This window comes from Periplaneta americana, chromosome 8 (genome assembly GCF_040183065.1).
Source record: "Periplaneta americana isolate PAMFEO1 chromosome 8, P.americana_PAMFEO1_priV1, whole genome shotgun sequence".
Taxonomy (NCBI): Eukaryota; Metazoa; Arthropoda; class Insecta; order Blattodea; family Blattidae; genus Periplaneta; species Periplaneta americana.
The window spans coordinates 122,711,452-122,727,932 of NC_091124.1; the positions used below are offsets into that span (position 1 = coordinate 122,711,452).

Below are 16,481 nucleotides of genomic sequence, written 5' to 3' on the forward strand. Positions count from 1 at the left end.
CGAAATAGTACTTTACCGGCACAGTCTATTGTTCCTAGTACCCTGAAGAACTCAAACTTCGTGACTGTATATACTAGACTGTGGTAAAAGATTTATTTTTCATATTCTTCAATACATCAGAAAACCGCTTTCTAATTTGAAAGGTGAAGGAAATTCAGTTCGCAATAGGGAAATTTTGATAATCTTGCAGGGAAATGTCTCGCCCATGTTGGCTATCTTTTGTAGAAATGCTCGGAAAGCGCGCCAAATTTTCTATAGTGTGCGTGAAGTGTGGTGTGTTGTGACTTCTTAAGTGTTTGGGAAAGAATTGTTATTGAGTAAAATGGCTGGGAAGGATTATTTGAGTGATAGAGGTATGGTGTACATCCTGAAGGGAGAAATTGTTGCTCTAATTTGTGTATCTTACATTATGATTATATGATTCAAATTTTGGTTGCATGAACATGTTTTGATTGTTCAGTTAGGACCTACATATTATAATTAAGCTTATGGTGAAGCTTACTTATGCCCGGAACACTATAGGAACTTGCTACAATATTTTGAAAACGCCTTGGATTTATAGTATTGATTATTAGAAATTTATGTGATCAATGGGAGAGCTGTATTCCCACCCAAGCCTAAATAAACTTACTTATATACGAAAATCGTCGTGCATGAATGAAGAATACGGCTGTATTTTCTTAATGTAACGATGGGTTTCAGTATCGCCAACATAATACTACATACCTAATCAAACCTAACCTGTCACATAATACCTAATCAACCCTAACCTAACCTATCACATAATATTACACCGCTGTAGTAACATTCGATGAAACTTTTGTAATGCCACCAAAGTTATATTGATATTACCGAGGAGACAACTGAAGTTGTAGAAGCAAAGTACGAGGAACAAAAGCTCTAGTTCAGTCGTGAATATCGTTGAATTTATAAGGGACTTTTGTTTCCCGGAACTTTTTGTGGAGATGCAGTTTATCGTATATTTAAGGCATAACAAATGCCTAAACGATTCGTATAAGCGGAGTATGAAGGGAACTATCTTAGCGCTAGTTTAGCTACTACCTATACCATGTGCAGCACAGTACTTCTGTCAGATGGTTTTACTGAGAGAGTTGCTGTTTTTAATAACACCAAAATGAATGTGATTGTTATCGTGATTACTGATTCATGTTGCTCGTAGAGGTATATGATACATATATCCAGCATCTGTGACACAAGCACTTGTATGCTGGCTAGGTTGTGTTGGAATTTGTGGTGGACAGAGACGTAGGGGGAGGTTTTTTTGGGGTACTCCCATTTCTTTCCATCATTCCATTGACACTTTCACCTCCTCCTCATTTGGGGTGAAGTCTTAGGAGTGGTATTGGTTTCTGATGCAAATTGGGGAGAACTTGGAGCTCCAGATCCTGGGCTTATAAGGCTATGTTTTAAATAATTTATTCCCTGAAATCAAAAATACAATAATAATTGCAATGTTAACTATGAGATCATTATTTGCACAATTTAATCATCTGCTACCAGTAGATTTAATATTAATTCAAACTGTATTAACTTATATGCATAATAAGGCGACTCTTATTATAAAGATTTTGATTCTCAGCTGAGAATAGGATCTCTCTCTGGCAGGGTTGAGGTAGGGATGGTCCATCTGTCAGCATCGGATTCACGAATGTCACCCCAGCCAACTATCGTATTTTTGACAATTAACATTGTAAGTCTAAAATGTAGCATGGTGAGTCACGTGGTGGTGATGAAATGTTTTATGAAACTATTTACCAATACAGTGAAACTTTCCTTAACGAACATTTCCCAATACCGGACTCCTCTCAGTAGCGGACATTTTAAAATTCCCCTGCAAAATAACATTGGCCCTTATGATAAAATTCTTCCAAATAGCGGACATTCTCAGTAACGGACGCGGACACTGAAATGTATGTCCCAACAACAATTAAAACTTCCAAATAACAGACAGCGTGAAAGAAAAAAAAAAGAAAAAGACAGTTGTAAATTAAACTGAATTCTAACGGAATTCTTTCCAAATAGACTGCGTGAAAGAAAAAAGAAAAGAAAAAGACAGTTGTAAATTAAACTGAATTCTAACGGAATTCTTTGCAACAATCATTATCGTGCATTTGAACGTTCTTGTACTTTATTGAAGGTAAGCAGCACAGTTGTTAGTTGTGATACTGTACGTGAGCAGTCCGTACTTTCTTAGTTTAAGTTGAGTGTTTGGAAGTACAGTCACATTAAAAATGTCTCAGAAACGTAAACGTTTGTCACTAAAAGAGAAAGTGGATATTGTAAAGCATAGTGAGAAGGAGAAATTAAGTGTTCGTGAGCTGGCCACAAAGTTTAATGTGGAAAAACTCAGGTTAGTGAAATTTTGAAAAACAAGGATGTTATTTTAAAATCATACATTGAGAATGCAAATGAGAACACAAAAAGAGCTTTTACTAAAACTGAGGGTCTTGCCATTGACAATTTAACATATTAATGGTTCTGCCGTGCTAGAGCAAATAAGATGCCTTTATCTGGGACCTTGATTAGAGAGAAAGCCTTAGGCATTACAAAAGAGTTGGGTTATTCTAATTTTAAAGCTTTGGGTGGTTGACTAGATAAGTTTCGGTCACGACACTATTTCCTACAAAAGTGTATGTTGCTTCTGTTGATCCAGAAATTGCATCTGACTGGAAAAGTAAGCTTCCTGATATTTGTGAAGGGTTTGAAAAGAGAGACATTTTCAACTGTGATGAAACGAGTCTTTTTTTTTTTTTCCGAACATTGCCAGACAAAACAATGTGTTTGAAGAGTGAAAAATGCAGTGGTGGTAAAATTTCTAAAGAGAGCTTAACAGTAATGCTATGTGTAAATATGATAGGTGAATTTGAAACACCATTAATTATCGGAAAGGCGCAGAGGCCAAGGTGCTTTAAAGGAGATGACATAAACAGAGTGGATATAGAGTGACACTCAAATCACAAAGCTTAGATGACTCGAAACCTGATGACAGAATGGATTGGTAGATTAGACAGGAAGATGGGAAGACAGAAGAGAAATATCATTTTGTTTTTAGACAATGCTTCATCTCATCCTAATATTGCATTGGAAAACATAAAACTCGTCTTCTTTCCACCCAACACAACATCAGCCTGCCAAGCACTTGATCAGGGTGTAGTAAAGAATTTCAAGGTTCACTATTGTCAGTGTGTTGTAAGACATCTGTTGGCTAATATGGAGATGGCAAAATCAGTGAGCCAGCTATCGGTCAGTATCAATCTCCTCGATGCTGTTCTGTGGATATCATCCTCTATTAAGGAAATCATACCTCAAACTGTTCGAAACTGCTTTCTTAAAGCTGGATTTTCTTGCAATGAAACTTCCAACCCAACCAACACTTACACCACAGAAAGTGACACCACTGAAAATGTAGCCCAACTGAATGAACTTTTGAGGATGTTGGAGAATAGGGATCAGATTACATTACAATTGATGAAAATGTTTCAACAAGGACCAGAGTACTGATGTTGCAGAACACATAAACTCCATGCAGCAGTCAGCGACAGTGTACCCCCAGTGACCATAGTGATGGAGAAAAAGGAGGAGGAGGAAAGGAAGAAGAGGAATGGCCACTGGTTAATTTCAGTGAGGCTATGGAACATGCCCAACAGTTGAAGCAGTTTTTTCTTCAGAAGAATGATGCAGAGGGACTCAAAATGACATCTGAACTACTGATGCATATTGAAACTAAGATATCCAAAATTTACAATAAACAATCAACAATTCTAGATTTCTTTGTGTAAGGTGAAGTGGTACAGTGTCAGATGTTTATTTCATTTACAAAACATTTACTGGTACGATTTCTCTCTAGATGAATACTGTAAACAATCTCACTGTCTACTGTACTGTACTGTAAAATATAGTGTTGAATATGTATGAGAAATTTAATCTATACAGTACATCGTAACGATTTTCTAAATAGTGGACACTTCTCAATAACGGACATTTAATTTTTCCCCGGCAGTGTCCGCTATTGGGAAGTTTCACTGTATTAATAAATATTAATCATCTATTATGTTTACAACACGATTTTTATTACATTATTACACCTGCAAATTATGTTAATACTGAAAAATGAAAATAATATTTTGATAGATTTCAGGAGTAAAACCACCTCATATAAATCTTCAAGCAGTGGTCTACTGTGGGAGTGTATTGCTCTTCGTACTAGGATTGAATTTGCTCAATTAAAGGGATCTTGCCTAATAAAAAAAAAAGTCTCTTTACTTGAACATACTGAAGGAACTTTTTTTGTTAGGCATAATCCCTTTAATTGAGCAAACTGAATTATATTGTACGAAGAACAATGTTGACATCTGTGCCTATAGTTCACTACTGAACGATAAGAGATCAAACTTCTTACACCTTTAGTGGAGAGAACACTGGCTGTTCTTTGCCCATATTTTGCTCACGTGGGTATGCCATGTCTGACTCTTACATGCGCCTTTTCTTTTAAAATTAGTTTGGTTTCTGCAGATTGTCGTCCTCTATATACATTGACGCATTTCCTTTCAAAGAACACTGTCTACAATAAGGTGTTTATGCTGCAATAAATGACAGTACTATTTCAGTCAGTTCCATAGTTACTTTAAAATAAATAAAGTATAGTTGTATAAGTTAAATGCAACGAATTAGGTCTCTTTAGAGTGTATTTACTTTTTATACAGGTTTTCATACTTCTTGAAAAGAGTGATAGAATTTTGTGCATTAGAAAATATAAAGATTCTCTTACATTATTTTTAGATCGTGGTTGATCATAAATTGTTTTATATCAGTTAATTTGATTATTATTTTTTCAGATAAGATAAAGCAGTTCTTAATGGAATTTGCTGCTGTTGATGAAAGTGGTCACAAAGACTTCAAATATGTCCATCAGTTGGTGAAGCTAGCACATAGGGAGCAGGTAAAGTGTTACTGGATTATTTTTTAAGTTTTATATGAAAAATATAAATTTTCGAGCACTATAAAGAGAGTGATTGTGCATACAATCTAGATATAAAACTAGAAAGATATTGACAGTTCAGAGGCTTCAAGGCGTCACCATAGTAACCACTCAAACCAGTCAACCAGAGACCATAGTGACACATTGGCTGTTTTGCAGCGAGTATGTGGTAGCCAGATATTTTAAAAGACAATGGTGGGCCTTTTATTACCATACAACAGGTGATAAACAGAATTGCAGAGGCACTCAAAATAGGAAAGGTCACCACTGTTAATTTAGGAAAGAAGAAATTCAAGTTGAATGAGGAAAAAGATGGGCCTTCTGCATCTTGAAACCTCAGGAAAGAAAGGAAAATGGAAAAGTGAGCGACAAATTTGAATTACTTCCAAGAGGATGAAATGTGGCTTTATTAAGACAGAAAGGGGATCCTAAAGTTAAAAGAGCTACGAGATGTGGATCTCTTCCATGGCAGTGTTTCTTCCCTGCACACTGTCATAAACAAATTAGGTTTTAAATATAAAAAAGAATCAAAGACCATAAGTTGTTAAATGAAGAGAACTGACATTGTCTTTGCTTTTCTTGCCATTCCTCATGGTTTTGTAAAAAAAAAAAAAAAACTTTTACTTACAAATAAATATACCTGCGAAAGTCAATATACATACTGTCTATGTGAATTTTTGAAATCAGAGACCATATTTTCAGGAACGTAACCTGATTTAACAATATGATCATGAAGGGATTCATTTATTATCCATCTTGTAGGATCATCATAAATAGGATCACTATCATCTTTCGTCCTATTTACATTAGGATGAACTGAACTAGGCCTAATTGTTTCTGCATCATTATTACTGATACAACTATCTTAAATGCCTGGCTCAGGTACACCACATGCCTCACTACATATTTTCTGTACCGTTCGTAACATTATAACACCATGATTGTAGGCCCAACACTTCCCCATGAAACATGATTATCTGATGTGAGGTAGTCCATGGAGCTAAAAATTGCATCTATTCTTTACAATTAAATTTATTAGCATGAAATCTGGATTGCAGTAGTATATATCGCTTGCGCACTATGTACCATATTCACATTCACTTATTATTATTATTATTATTATTATTATTATTATTATTATTATCATCATCATGATTATTATTATTATTATTATTATCATCATGATTATTATTATTATTATTATTATTATTATTATTATTATTATTATTATAATCAAAGAGTACCATATGATACATATTTACGAATTTACCAAATTCGTGTCAACTGCTCAGTCCCAACACGGCAGGCAGGTGGCGTGAACAGCCACACTGCGCAACTTCACAATATTGCTCCCTTCCCACGTGTGAGAGAGAGAACTGTCAGTACCTTTCTACGATAGTTTTGTATAGACTATAAATTGTGTATTTATTTTTAAATGGCAGGTACATTGATTATATTACTGTTCCATGTGATATAGTTTTCTTAGTACCTCATTGTTAATGAACTGTTGATGGCTGCATTTCTCAAGATGTTGTTTATCCATGTTCTCTTAAAAACTGCGTCACATGAGTGGTGTTTTGTAAGGATGCCATATCTAATATGAGTTATTCTACGTGAAATCGAACACTTAAAAAACACTACATTTTTATAAAAGGTCAAACTTTTTTTATTCATTTCGTACATCAAAGTAGCTACATGTTGTCAATTTTAATTTAACATTATTTCTTACAAGTCTGTTCGCAGTCAAATTTATAGAAATTGGCTGGTTAAGGTGTTTTATAAACTTTGTTTCTCTTAATCTGTATATTGTACAGGTTTAACTCATCACTCATTTTAAAGCTTAGAAAATGGCCTTTCTTGCTTTATATTAACAGATGCAATCGAAATTAAAAGAAAAATGTTTGATGCTTTTGACATTAATTTTGAAAATAGAAACTTAGAACATGTGAATAATAAAAAAAAAAACTAGCATTTTCCTTGTTATTTATTCTAATGGCCACCCAAGTTTTAAAGTGGAAATGTATCTGAAACTCACCTCCCTGCACTCGAAGTAAGTTTATTGTGCATTTGAGAAACTACTTGTGGCCTGCCACAAAAGGGAGGGACAAAGAGACCTTTAAGTATTTATGGGCCTCTTGTTGAAAGATCGAAGGGAATGAAGAATCGGAACTAAGAAACCCGAAGCTTTCATGTATTGTGTTGTTGGCGGAGAATATCTCGTCAATTTAAATCTCACTTTGCCGGGTGTTTACGGAATACGCCTACGTAGTGAAATAACAAGTGAGGCAAATACTGATAATCTGATTAAATATCTTGAAATGTTTGATGCAGATGATATAGAACAGATCGCTTGTGAACAATGGGTAACAGTTGACCGTACAAACTTATAAATATTACAGGTGAATTTCATGAAAATATAGGCTATATCCAAAGTGAAAATTTTGAAGTATTGTGTTAAGCAGATAACACTAAAAAGTTATGTTGCCTAGACATTGAAACTTCCAAAAACATATGCCATAGTTCTAAATTCTGAACACAGTTGACAGCACTGTTGTTAGATTGGAGGAAAGTGTCATCAAACTGAAGTGTTGAAGATTATACCCATAATAAAAGCATGTAGAACGTTTATAAAAGTAAATATTACTTAACATAATAATTTGAAATAAAGCTATTTTTCTTCACACTGAACTAAAAAGTAAGTTAGTTTTTGCAGGAATGCATGAAATAAAGTTAATTGTTTAACTAGGGTATGGTTGTCGTGTAAGTCACAAAAATTTGTGAATTTTCAGATTCTAGGCATAATGCTTAGAGGTAATCCCCATGTAAATTATCATGTTCTTTTATTAGTAAGAATGAAGTTATAAAATATATGATTCCTAACTTTATATACTTTGCCTTCAATATAATAATTTTTTATTAACTTGTCGTGTAAGTCACACTGAATTTCACAGTTCTTTCCAACTACTTTTAATTTATTTTCTTTCTGCAGTGAAGTGTTATACTTCATTTACATGAAAAGAAAAGACAAAAAACAAACATCAATCCATTCATAACCTAACTTTGCCAGTGGTAAAATGTCTCAAATAGCAGCAGAACAGAAAAGAAAACATTGATAGAGTGAAAAGAGAGGGGAACTATGAAGAGTTTAAAAGGAAGCAAACCAATATGCAAAGACAGAGAAGAGAGAAAAGGAAGAATTCATTGACCTTTGTTGAGGAAGAAACGTAGAATAGAGCAAAAGAGCACATAGAGAGAAAAAGAAGATGCAAAGTTCTGATTCGTCTTCTGCAATCGCATCTCCATCAAAATGCTATAAGTCACCTTGTTCATTCAGAAAAGCTGTAGGAAGGAAAAATCGTGGCCTTCCTCATAGCCCTAGAAAATGTGTTGCAGTTGTACCTAAACTAGCAATGGACATTGTTCCGACAATTGTTACAACACTGAAGATTTCCAGATCATGATGCAGCAAGAAATCAATTACAGAAGATGTTAAAGCTGCTGTTACAGTTTTCTATAACAATAACAGCATGTCCAATCAAATGCCTGGGACCAAGAATTATGTCATCATTCGTTGAGAAGGTGAAAAAGAGAAGATACAAAAGTTATACCTTTTCCGTACTGTGAGTGAAATCTACAAACAATTTCAAAACGATTACCCAGAATTTAAAAGTGGATTGACAAGATTTGGTGAACTTCGTCCACAACACATCTATCTCAGAGCTGACACTCCTGAACATTTATGCCTCTGCATTTATCATGAAAACATGACACTGCTACTTACATCATTACCAGACATATCTAGGAGCATATCAGACTTTATATGAAATGTATTATGTGATGAGAATAAAATGAAGTGCATGATGTCTGAATGCACTGTCTGAGGCACTGCTAGAAAATTTGACCATTACATTCTTAATGTATTTTCAGAAGATATTAGAGATGATGAAAGAATCTACAAACAATGCATGAAGGACGAAGGAGGACACATATCCAGAAAAAGAATATGCGGGTCTGTTACAGAGATACTGGACACAATGAGAAGTAAGGTACCACAATTCCTTAAACATGCATCTAATAACTAAAGACAGTCTTCTTATTTTGAAAACCTGAAGAAAAACATTGTGCCCCCAATACAGTAATTATTCAGACTGACTTCAGTGAAAACAATTGCTTCCAATACCAAAATGAGATACAGTCTGCTCATTGGGAGTCACATAGTAGTACTTTGTATAATGCTATTATATATTTTGCTTCAGAAACTGAACATGAATTCCATGTTATAGTGTCTGATCATATGTAACATGATAAGTTTGCAGTAGCCCACTTCTATATTTTGCTGGTTGACCATTTCAAGACAAGCATCCAAACATTTTGTTTTCATACTGTAATAACTGGCAGGCCACTATCCACCCTTTTGTTGTAGATTACAAAGAAAATAATGTTACAGAACACAAGAGCTTCATAGCTATATTAGAGAATCTAAAGCATGACACAAATGCTGTGCATCTTTTTTAAACTGAATTAATAAAATTTGTGAGAAAGGAAATAGCAAAATGTTAAACATATAATTTACTTTTCTGATGGAGCCATTGCACAATATAATAAATTAAAGAATTTTACAAACTTGTTTTGAAGAAGAACAATATAAATAAAAAATTAATTAATTATTTGCCATCATAAGAGAAATGTATAACGATAACAGATCCTATATTAAAATTGGAAAAATCTTTTCACAACAAATAGAAACCTCCAAAGGGTTGAGACAAGGCTGCAACTTATCACCAATACTGTTCAATATATACATCGAACAGGTATTGAAACAATGGAAACAAAGCTGTCAAGGAATGGCAATAAAAATAGAAGATAAATTCCTATTTAATTTACAATTTGTAGATGATCAAGTAGTGATTGCCCAAGATCTTTTTGATTTAGAATTTATGATCAAAACATTAAACAAATTTTATGAATCCTGAGGTCTCTATAAATTATAAGAAGACAGAATATTTGGTCATTAATACTAAAAGTAGTGATAATATTGTTATAGATGATGAAATTGAAATTAAACGAGTTAACCAGGCAAAATACCTAGGTACAATTATAACTAAAGCAGAAGGTATTGGCGAAGAGGAAATAAAAAACCGAATTGAACAATGTAAAAAAATTATAACATGTTTATATACGGTGGGATAAACATCTTTGGAAGGATACCAAAAAATATATTGGCAAAATGTTAGTTGAATCTGTATTAAACTACGGAAGTGAAATATGTGTAACGAATGCATATTACAGAAAAAGAATTTTGCCCGTAGAAATGGATTATTTGAGACCAAGTGCTAGAGTTTCCCGCTTGGACCACATTAAAAATGAAGAAATTAGGCATAGAATGGATGCTGAAGAGACAGTGTTAAATAGAATAGAAAATAAGAGTTTGAAGTGGTTTGGTCATCTAATGAGAATGGGTGAAGATAGATGGCCTAACAAATTTACCAGTGGAAACCTCCAGGAAGAAGAGGAAGAGGTGAACCAAAAAGAACTCGGGACACCGAGGTAATGGAGATCATGCACAAGATGGGGTTGAGGACTGAAGACGCACAAGACAGAAGGCTTTGGAGGATTGGCACAGGAAGATGGCAGTAGCTGTAGAATCCTGAATATATATATTTTACAAACCTACATTTCCTTGAAGAGGATTTTGGTATTGTCGCCGAATGACACTTTTTCGTGATGTCTCATGAAAAGAGGCCATGTGATGGCATTGGAGGTACTACTAAAAACTTGCAGCAAAGGCCAGTCTCCAATTAAGTCAGGATTCCATCACAGCACCTAAAGAACTATTTACCCCTGCGGTGGTGAATGGTCAGACCTCCATTCTGTCACACAGGTAGTCCAGGTTCGAGTTCTGGTTAAATGAAAAATCTATGTATGTATGTATTAACACTACAATTGGGTATATACCTGGTGGCAGTGATATATAATATACAATAACGGTCTTACTAATAAAAACTCTATATACAGACGTTTAACTGTCTTATACTTATCCAATGAGTAGCTCGTTTATAAGTCGTGTGTAAATTCCTTACTAATAATCACTACATACGTCGTGTATAACAGTATAACTGTTACACAGCTACGTCATAGTTTCGTCATTACTTCGTTACGAAAGGTAATAGAATATCTGAGGTTCTCTATTGCATCCGGTAGAGCACTCTAGTGTGGATATCGATAGTACGACTGGCTCTAATCGATTACGTCACTACATTTTGGTCAAAGAGTACAAGCTACAGCAATATTATTCTAATGATTCTATGATCTTTGGTTTGTTCTTCTGTGGTTACAAGGTAACCATCATCATAAAATGACAGTCGATACGAACAGCTGTTAGAGGGGCGGCCATTTTTTCGCTATATACAACGCTTAAACAAGGGGTTTCGTGTATATAACTACTGCAAAGCAATTACCATTGTATAGTTACAGCCTGTTTATACGTCCATAGCTTATTCACGGTTTATTAGTAACGTTTTCTGTCTCAACTCTGCATAAGTCTCGTATAAAAACTATACACGATTTATTAGTAAGACAGTAATACCATTACAATTATGCAATAATTACAGCAATAAAAGAAAAATAAAAAGTAAAAATAAAATAAACCTAAATTTATTTCTAACTATAAATAAATAGATGCAATAAATCTAGGACTATAAATAAAAACTATTCTATAATAATGCCTAACAATAAGGAAAAGTAAACCTAACTTATAAGTACTTCTATTTCACCCAACTATTACCAATTTAAGTAATTAATTACAAATCAACTTAATTACATATCATCTTAATTAATTACATATCAACTTAATTACATGACACAACTTAGATAATTACACTGCACCTACAATTACATTTTCAGTCTAATCTTCTCAGCCTTTCCTTAAATATATTGATTTTGAGAGGACCACCCTATATACCACTTTTGCCAGACAAGGTTGCAGTTAGGGTTTTTCTTGGGGTTCTCCCATTTTTCCCCATATCAGGCATCTACATCATTCCATTACCATTTCTTCCTTTGCTCATCATTCCATAGCATTCCCCGATCGCTGGCTGGCGATACACGGAGGGGGACTGGCCTAGGGACTGGGGGGGGGGGGGTGTTGCCTGCTCGAAACCTGAGTATGCAGCAAACCTTAGTGTTCAGGCCAGTGTGGGTTTGGGAATGTGCCTAGCTTGAGGGTTAGAGCAATAGATTGTAACAGATCGTAGTGCTGGGCCATAGTACCCCCTCCTGTAAATTCCATTCCACTTATCTGGGCTCAGAAGAATATTAAAAACGTTTATTTCAAATTTGTGTACTGATAAATAATTAATACAAAGAACATGGTAAAATTCTAAAGTCTAGATGTGAGAAAATAAAACGAATACTTGGCACTTTAAAATTCCATTTCTTTATCCCCTATTGAAAACATAGCTCCTAACCGAACAGTATTCTTTTGAAAATGGAGGGAAGCATGTTCATATTTATACAGTTTAATGTGCTCTGATCTTCCCCTTTGTGATTTTTTTCATTCTCTTTGTAATGAACTTCCTGAATAATTTGTGTAATATTTAATTAAAAGTGTTAAGTACCCATTACGTGTCATTGGCCCAAGGACTCAGCCTGAGCCAGTGATGTGCATCCGGCTGCCTGCGCAGTACGCACACATCCACACAGCACACCTGATCTAGTAAATAATTTAATTATGATAGAACTAATAACAGTTCCATCCTGTAATTTCGTGGTTTTATGTATTAGATATGAGAGAGTTACAGTATAAACATGCATATCCAAGACCCGATTATTTGAGGCTCCGTGTTAACAGAAGCACTTGTTTCGTCAACGTAATTAACAATGCGCTCCAAACTTTATTGTAAACAGAAGGCAATACACAGCACACACATGCTGTACAACTGATCAGTATCATTGGAACCGTTAGTGGATCCTCGCACTTAGTTCCACACAAAGTTGTTGCATTGTCTACATGACCAATTGTGAGTTGTACCTCGCCAGACACCCACACGTTGTATCGTTTTGTGCATTACTGTTCTGTAGTCTGTGATTTGTTATCAAGATAGTGGCAAATGTAAGAGAGTAGTAATTTCTTGAAAACAAAACGAAGTGCTAAAATAGTAGCTGCCGATTTGGGTTGCGGTGGGAGATTGGAGACAGAAAAGAGCAGACATTGAGAAGTGGGCATTCCAGAATATCAGCTATGATAGTTCTAGCTGAAAAATACTTAAACATGTGAATACGAAAAACATCCGAAATGAGGTCTAAAGGGAATCCAATCAGCGGGCCAGTACTTCAAGCAAAAGCACTTGATTTCCATAAAATATTTCAAGATGATGAAGAAACGTTCACAGCTAGTGTGGGATGGTTAATTCGTTGGAAGAAGCGGTATGGTATAAGGCAGCTAAGTATTGGTGATGAAAAGCTGTATGCCAGTGAAGGCGATGTGGTGATTTTCTAAAAAAATTGAAAATATGATTTTAAATTATGGCCTTACTTCAGAACAGATCTTTAATTGTGATGAAATGGGTATCAATTGCACTCCCCTCAGCCTGGGATGAAAAACTGCTCCCGGTTACAAAAAAGAATAAAGATTGGGTTACTATCTTAGGATGCAGCAATGCTTCTGGCTCTCTACGATTGAAACTTTTGATGAAAGTATAAAACCCACGTGCGTTTAAAAATGTGAACATAAAAACATTCCTGTTATATATAAAAATCAAAATAATGCTTGGATTGACTCTCATATATTTAAACATTGATTTTATGAAAAATTTGTTCTCATTGTGGAAGCACTTTTAGAGCACAAAAAAAAAAAAAAAAAAAAAAAAACCTATGTATACTTTTACTTGATAATGCAAGATCACACCCGGATGCTGATGCACTAGCCAGTGGTGATATCAAAGCAATTTTTCTGCCACTAAATGTTACATTTCTCATTCAACCTTTTGATCAAGGCACCCTGGAAATCCTGAAGAGGAATTAAAGAGATTGCTTAAAACATTACTCGAACATTTGAATGGTGGGAAAGGTGTTATTGAAACTCTGAAAACATTAAAGGACATAATGTATTGAGTAGCTGAGGCGTGGGATAGCTTAAAGAATGAAGCAATGAGAAAATCATGATGAAAACTGTTTGGAATTGGAAAAAAAGCTTACTACTGCAAACTACGACCCTAATAGTGAGGTTAATGAACTTGTGGCTGTAACAGTCTTCCTGCTATTGATATTGAGCCTGTAAACCAAGAAGACATAATGTGCTGGTTGAATGAAGATGAAGAGCAGGAACTAACAATGTTATTGTTGAATTAGTACATTCTGAAGACTGTGACGAAAGTGATAACAAAAGTGATAATGAAGGCATTGAACGCATTTCTCACACACCTGGCATACGTGCTATTGAGGCAGCCCTGGCCTATATAGAACAACAAGAGAAGTCCACAGTATACGATTTTCTTCAGTTGAGACGGTGGCACACCATAGCTGTGAGCAAGAGGGGAAACAAACTCAAACAACAAACAATACAGGACTTTTTTTTTTTTTTGCAAAGAAAGTTTAACTGGATTTAAAAAAGATATTAGATACAGTACTACTCTATTAAAGGAGCAGTCCGCGATAAAATTCTAAATTTATATTATATTATAGATGTTTACTTAAGTAATCCTTGGATTAACGGCGTTTGTCGCAGCTCTCTACACCTTTTAGTTTGTGAAATATTAAAGGTCTTACTGCAAGCTCTGATGTCATAACCACTATCGCTTCATACGACTGCATTGTAGTTCTGTTTGTCATACAGTGTAGAATGAGTAAATACATATTCATATGTTACAACCAGGTATTATTAACTCACTAGGACCTATCACATGCATATACTGTAATAATAATAATAATAATAATAATAATAATAATAACTTACCCAAATTCTATTCCAGTTTAAATCCCGAGTACTCTATTGTTCGGAAATATTGTTTTAATTTTATTCACCACCCATGAAGGTATAACCACTCTATTCCTTCTTCCACGAACTTATCCAAGCAATAAACTGCTTATAAGCAACATATCGTCACGTTTTGTTTGTTGTATTGTCTTTCATAAGTAGTTTTTTCTGCTTGTTTGGAGTTTTCAGACTGAGATTATGTCTAGTCAATTTAATGCCTCTGTATCTAAAATAAGTGTTCGAAAATGAGGATTATCCATAACACAAACAATATATTTTTTTTTTCAGATGAACAACGTTATCAATTTTACAGCAACACAAACTCTCCATGTCTGTTTTCATTATTTTACATTTCGTACACTTACATCAATATTTATTTCCGGCCCTCCCTACTGTTTCAAAAACCTGGTTATTTTGAATTTCGTACTCTTAGTGATTAGAATAACTTGGGTCTGGTAATGTTTCAAACTGAAAAGGTTTAATATTTGATTCATTGTAATCTAAGTCAACGCCTTCACTGAGTGAGTGAATGTATGTGAGACATGAAATATTCGTTATGAAGGGACTGCAGATGCATGTTTATCTCATGTCAGCAATAAATTACATGGTTTATATTATTCTATTGCACTATAGTTGTTGAGTCACACGGTTTAGGCACGAGTGCTGTGTTTGGAGGAATCTCTAAAACATGTGGATCATTGAATTGCGGTAGTTGATAATCACAAACCACTTCCAACACATTTCTCTGTATATCTTCTCTCCACGCATTTTCCTTCCCGCTGTATGTTTTCTTTTCCACCCTTGTTTAGTGGCTTTCGAGTATTTAAGTCTGGAGCCAGTTACATCTCTTTTCACATTGTAATTATGGTCCATATCGCAATCATAAGCCTTGTTATCATTCCACCATATGGAAAAAGTGTTTTCTCTTAGGGGTGTATCACTCATTTAAAGTTTGTGTGACTGCAACCTGTGTATATTTTTGTGTGGCTTTACTTTGTTTATAGTGTTTTTTTCTCTCTATCTTTATTTCTTGTGTAGCTTTACTTTGTATATAGTGTATTTTTTCTGTTTATTTCTGTTATTGTATTTGTATTCCTGGTGTAATGGAAGAGAAGGCCTGATGGCCTTAACTACACCAGAATAAATAAATAAATAGATAAATAAACCAATATCTCGTTATGGTATGATTCAAGTTTGCTGGTGTGTCAAAACTGATTAGTCTGCTTTAGGTCTTTTAAAAAGACAGGGTTGCATACAACATTTTTCAGATCATTGTAATCGCTGGATCCAGGTTCGATCCATTCCCTCTCGCTATTGTATTCGTGAATGTGTGCACATTTTTTATATGTCTCTGTTCGTGTATATTATAAATATGATTTGATACAGAAATGAATCTGTCTTCTAAGTTGTCAGAATCGCCTTCACATGTAGCACATAACCACCATAAGTGATTTATGATGCTGTCTTTCCACATTTGTATTTTCTCTTATGTTTTTGCGATGGCTTTAA

The 16,481-nt window shown here is 34.7% G+C and overlaps 1 protein-coding gene across 2 annotated transcripts in view; it reads left to right on the top strand.

The window, feature by feature from the left end:
* Positions 1-223: 223 nt before the first annotated feature.
* Mcm7 (minichromosome maintenance 7) overlaps positions 224-16,481 on the top strand; it is a 96,040-nt gene continuing 79,782 nt past the window's right edge. For both annotated transcript variants that reach the window (XM_069833562.1, XM_069833563.1), the window contains exons 1-2: positions 224-353; positions 4,857-4,960. In XM_069833562.1, coding sequence (XP_069689663.1) covers positions 323-353; positions 4,857-4,960 — 135 coding nt within the window. In that variant the 5' untranslated portion in view covers positions 224-322. The remainder of the gene's footprint in view (positions 354-4,856; positions 4,961-16,481) is intronic.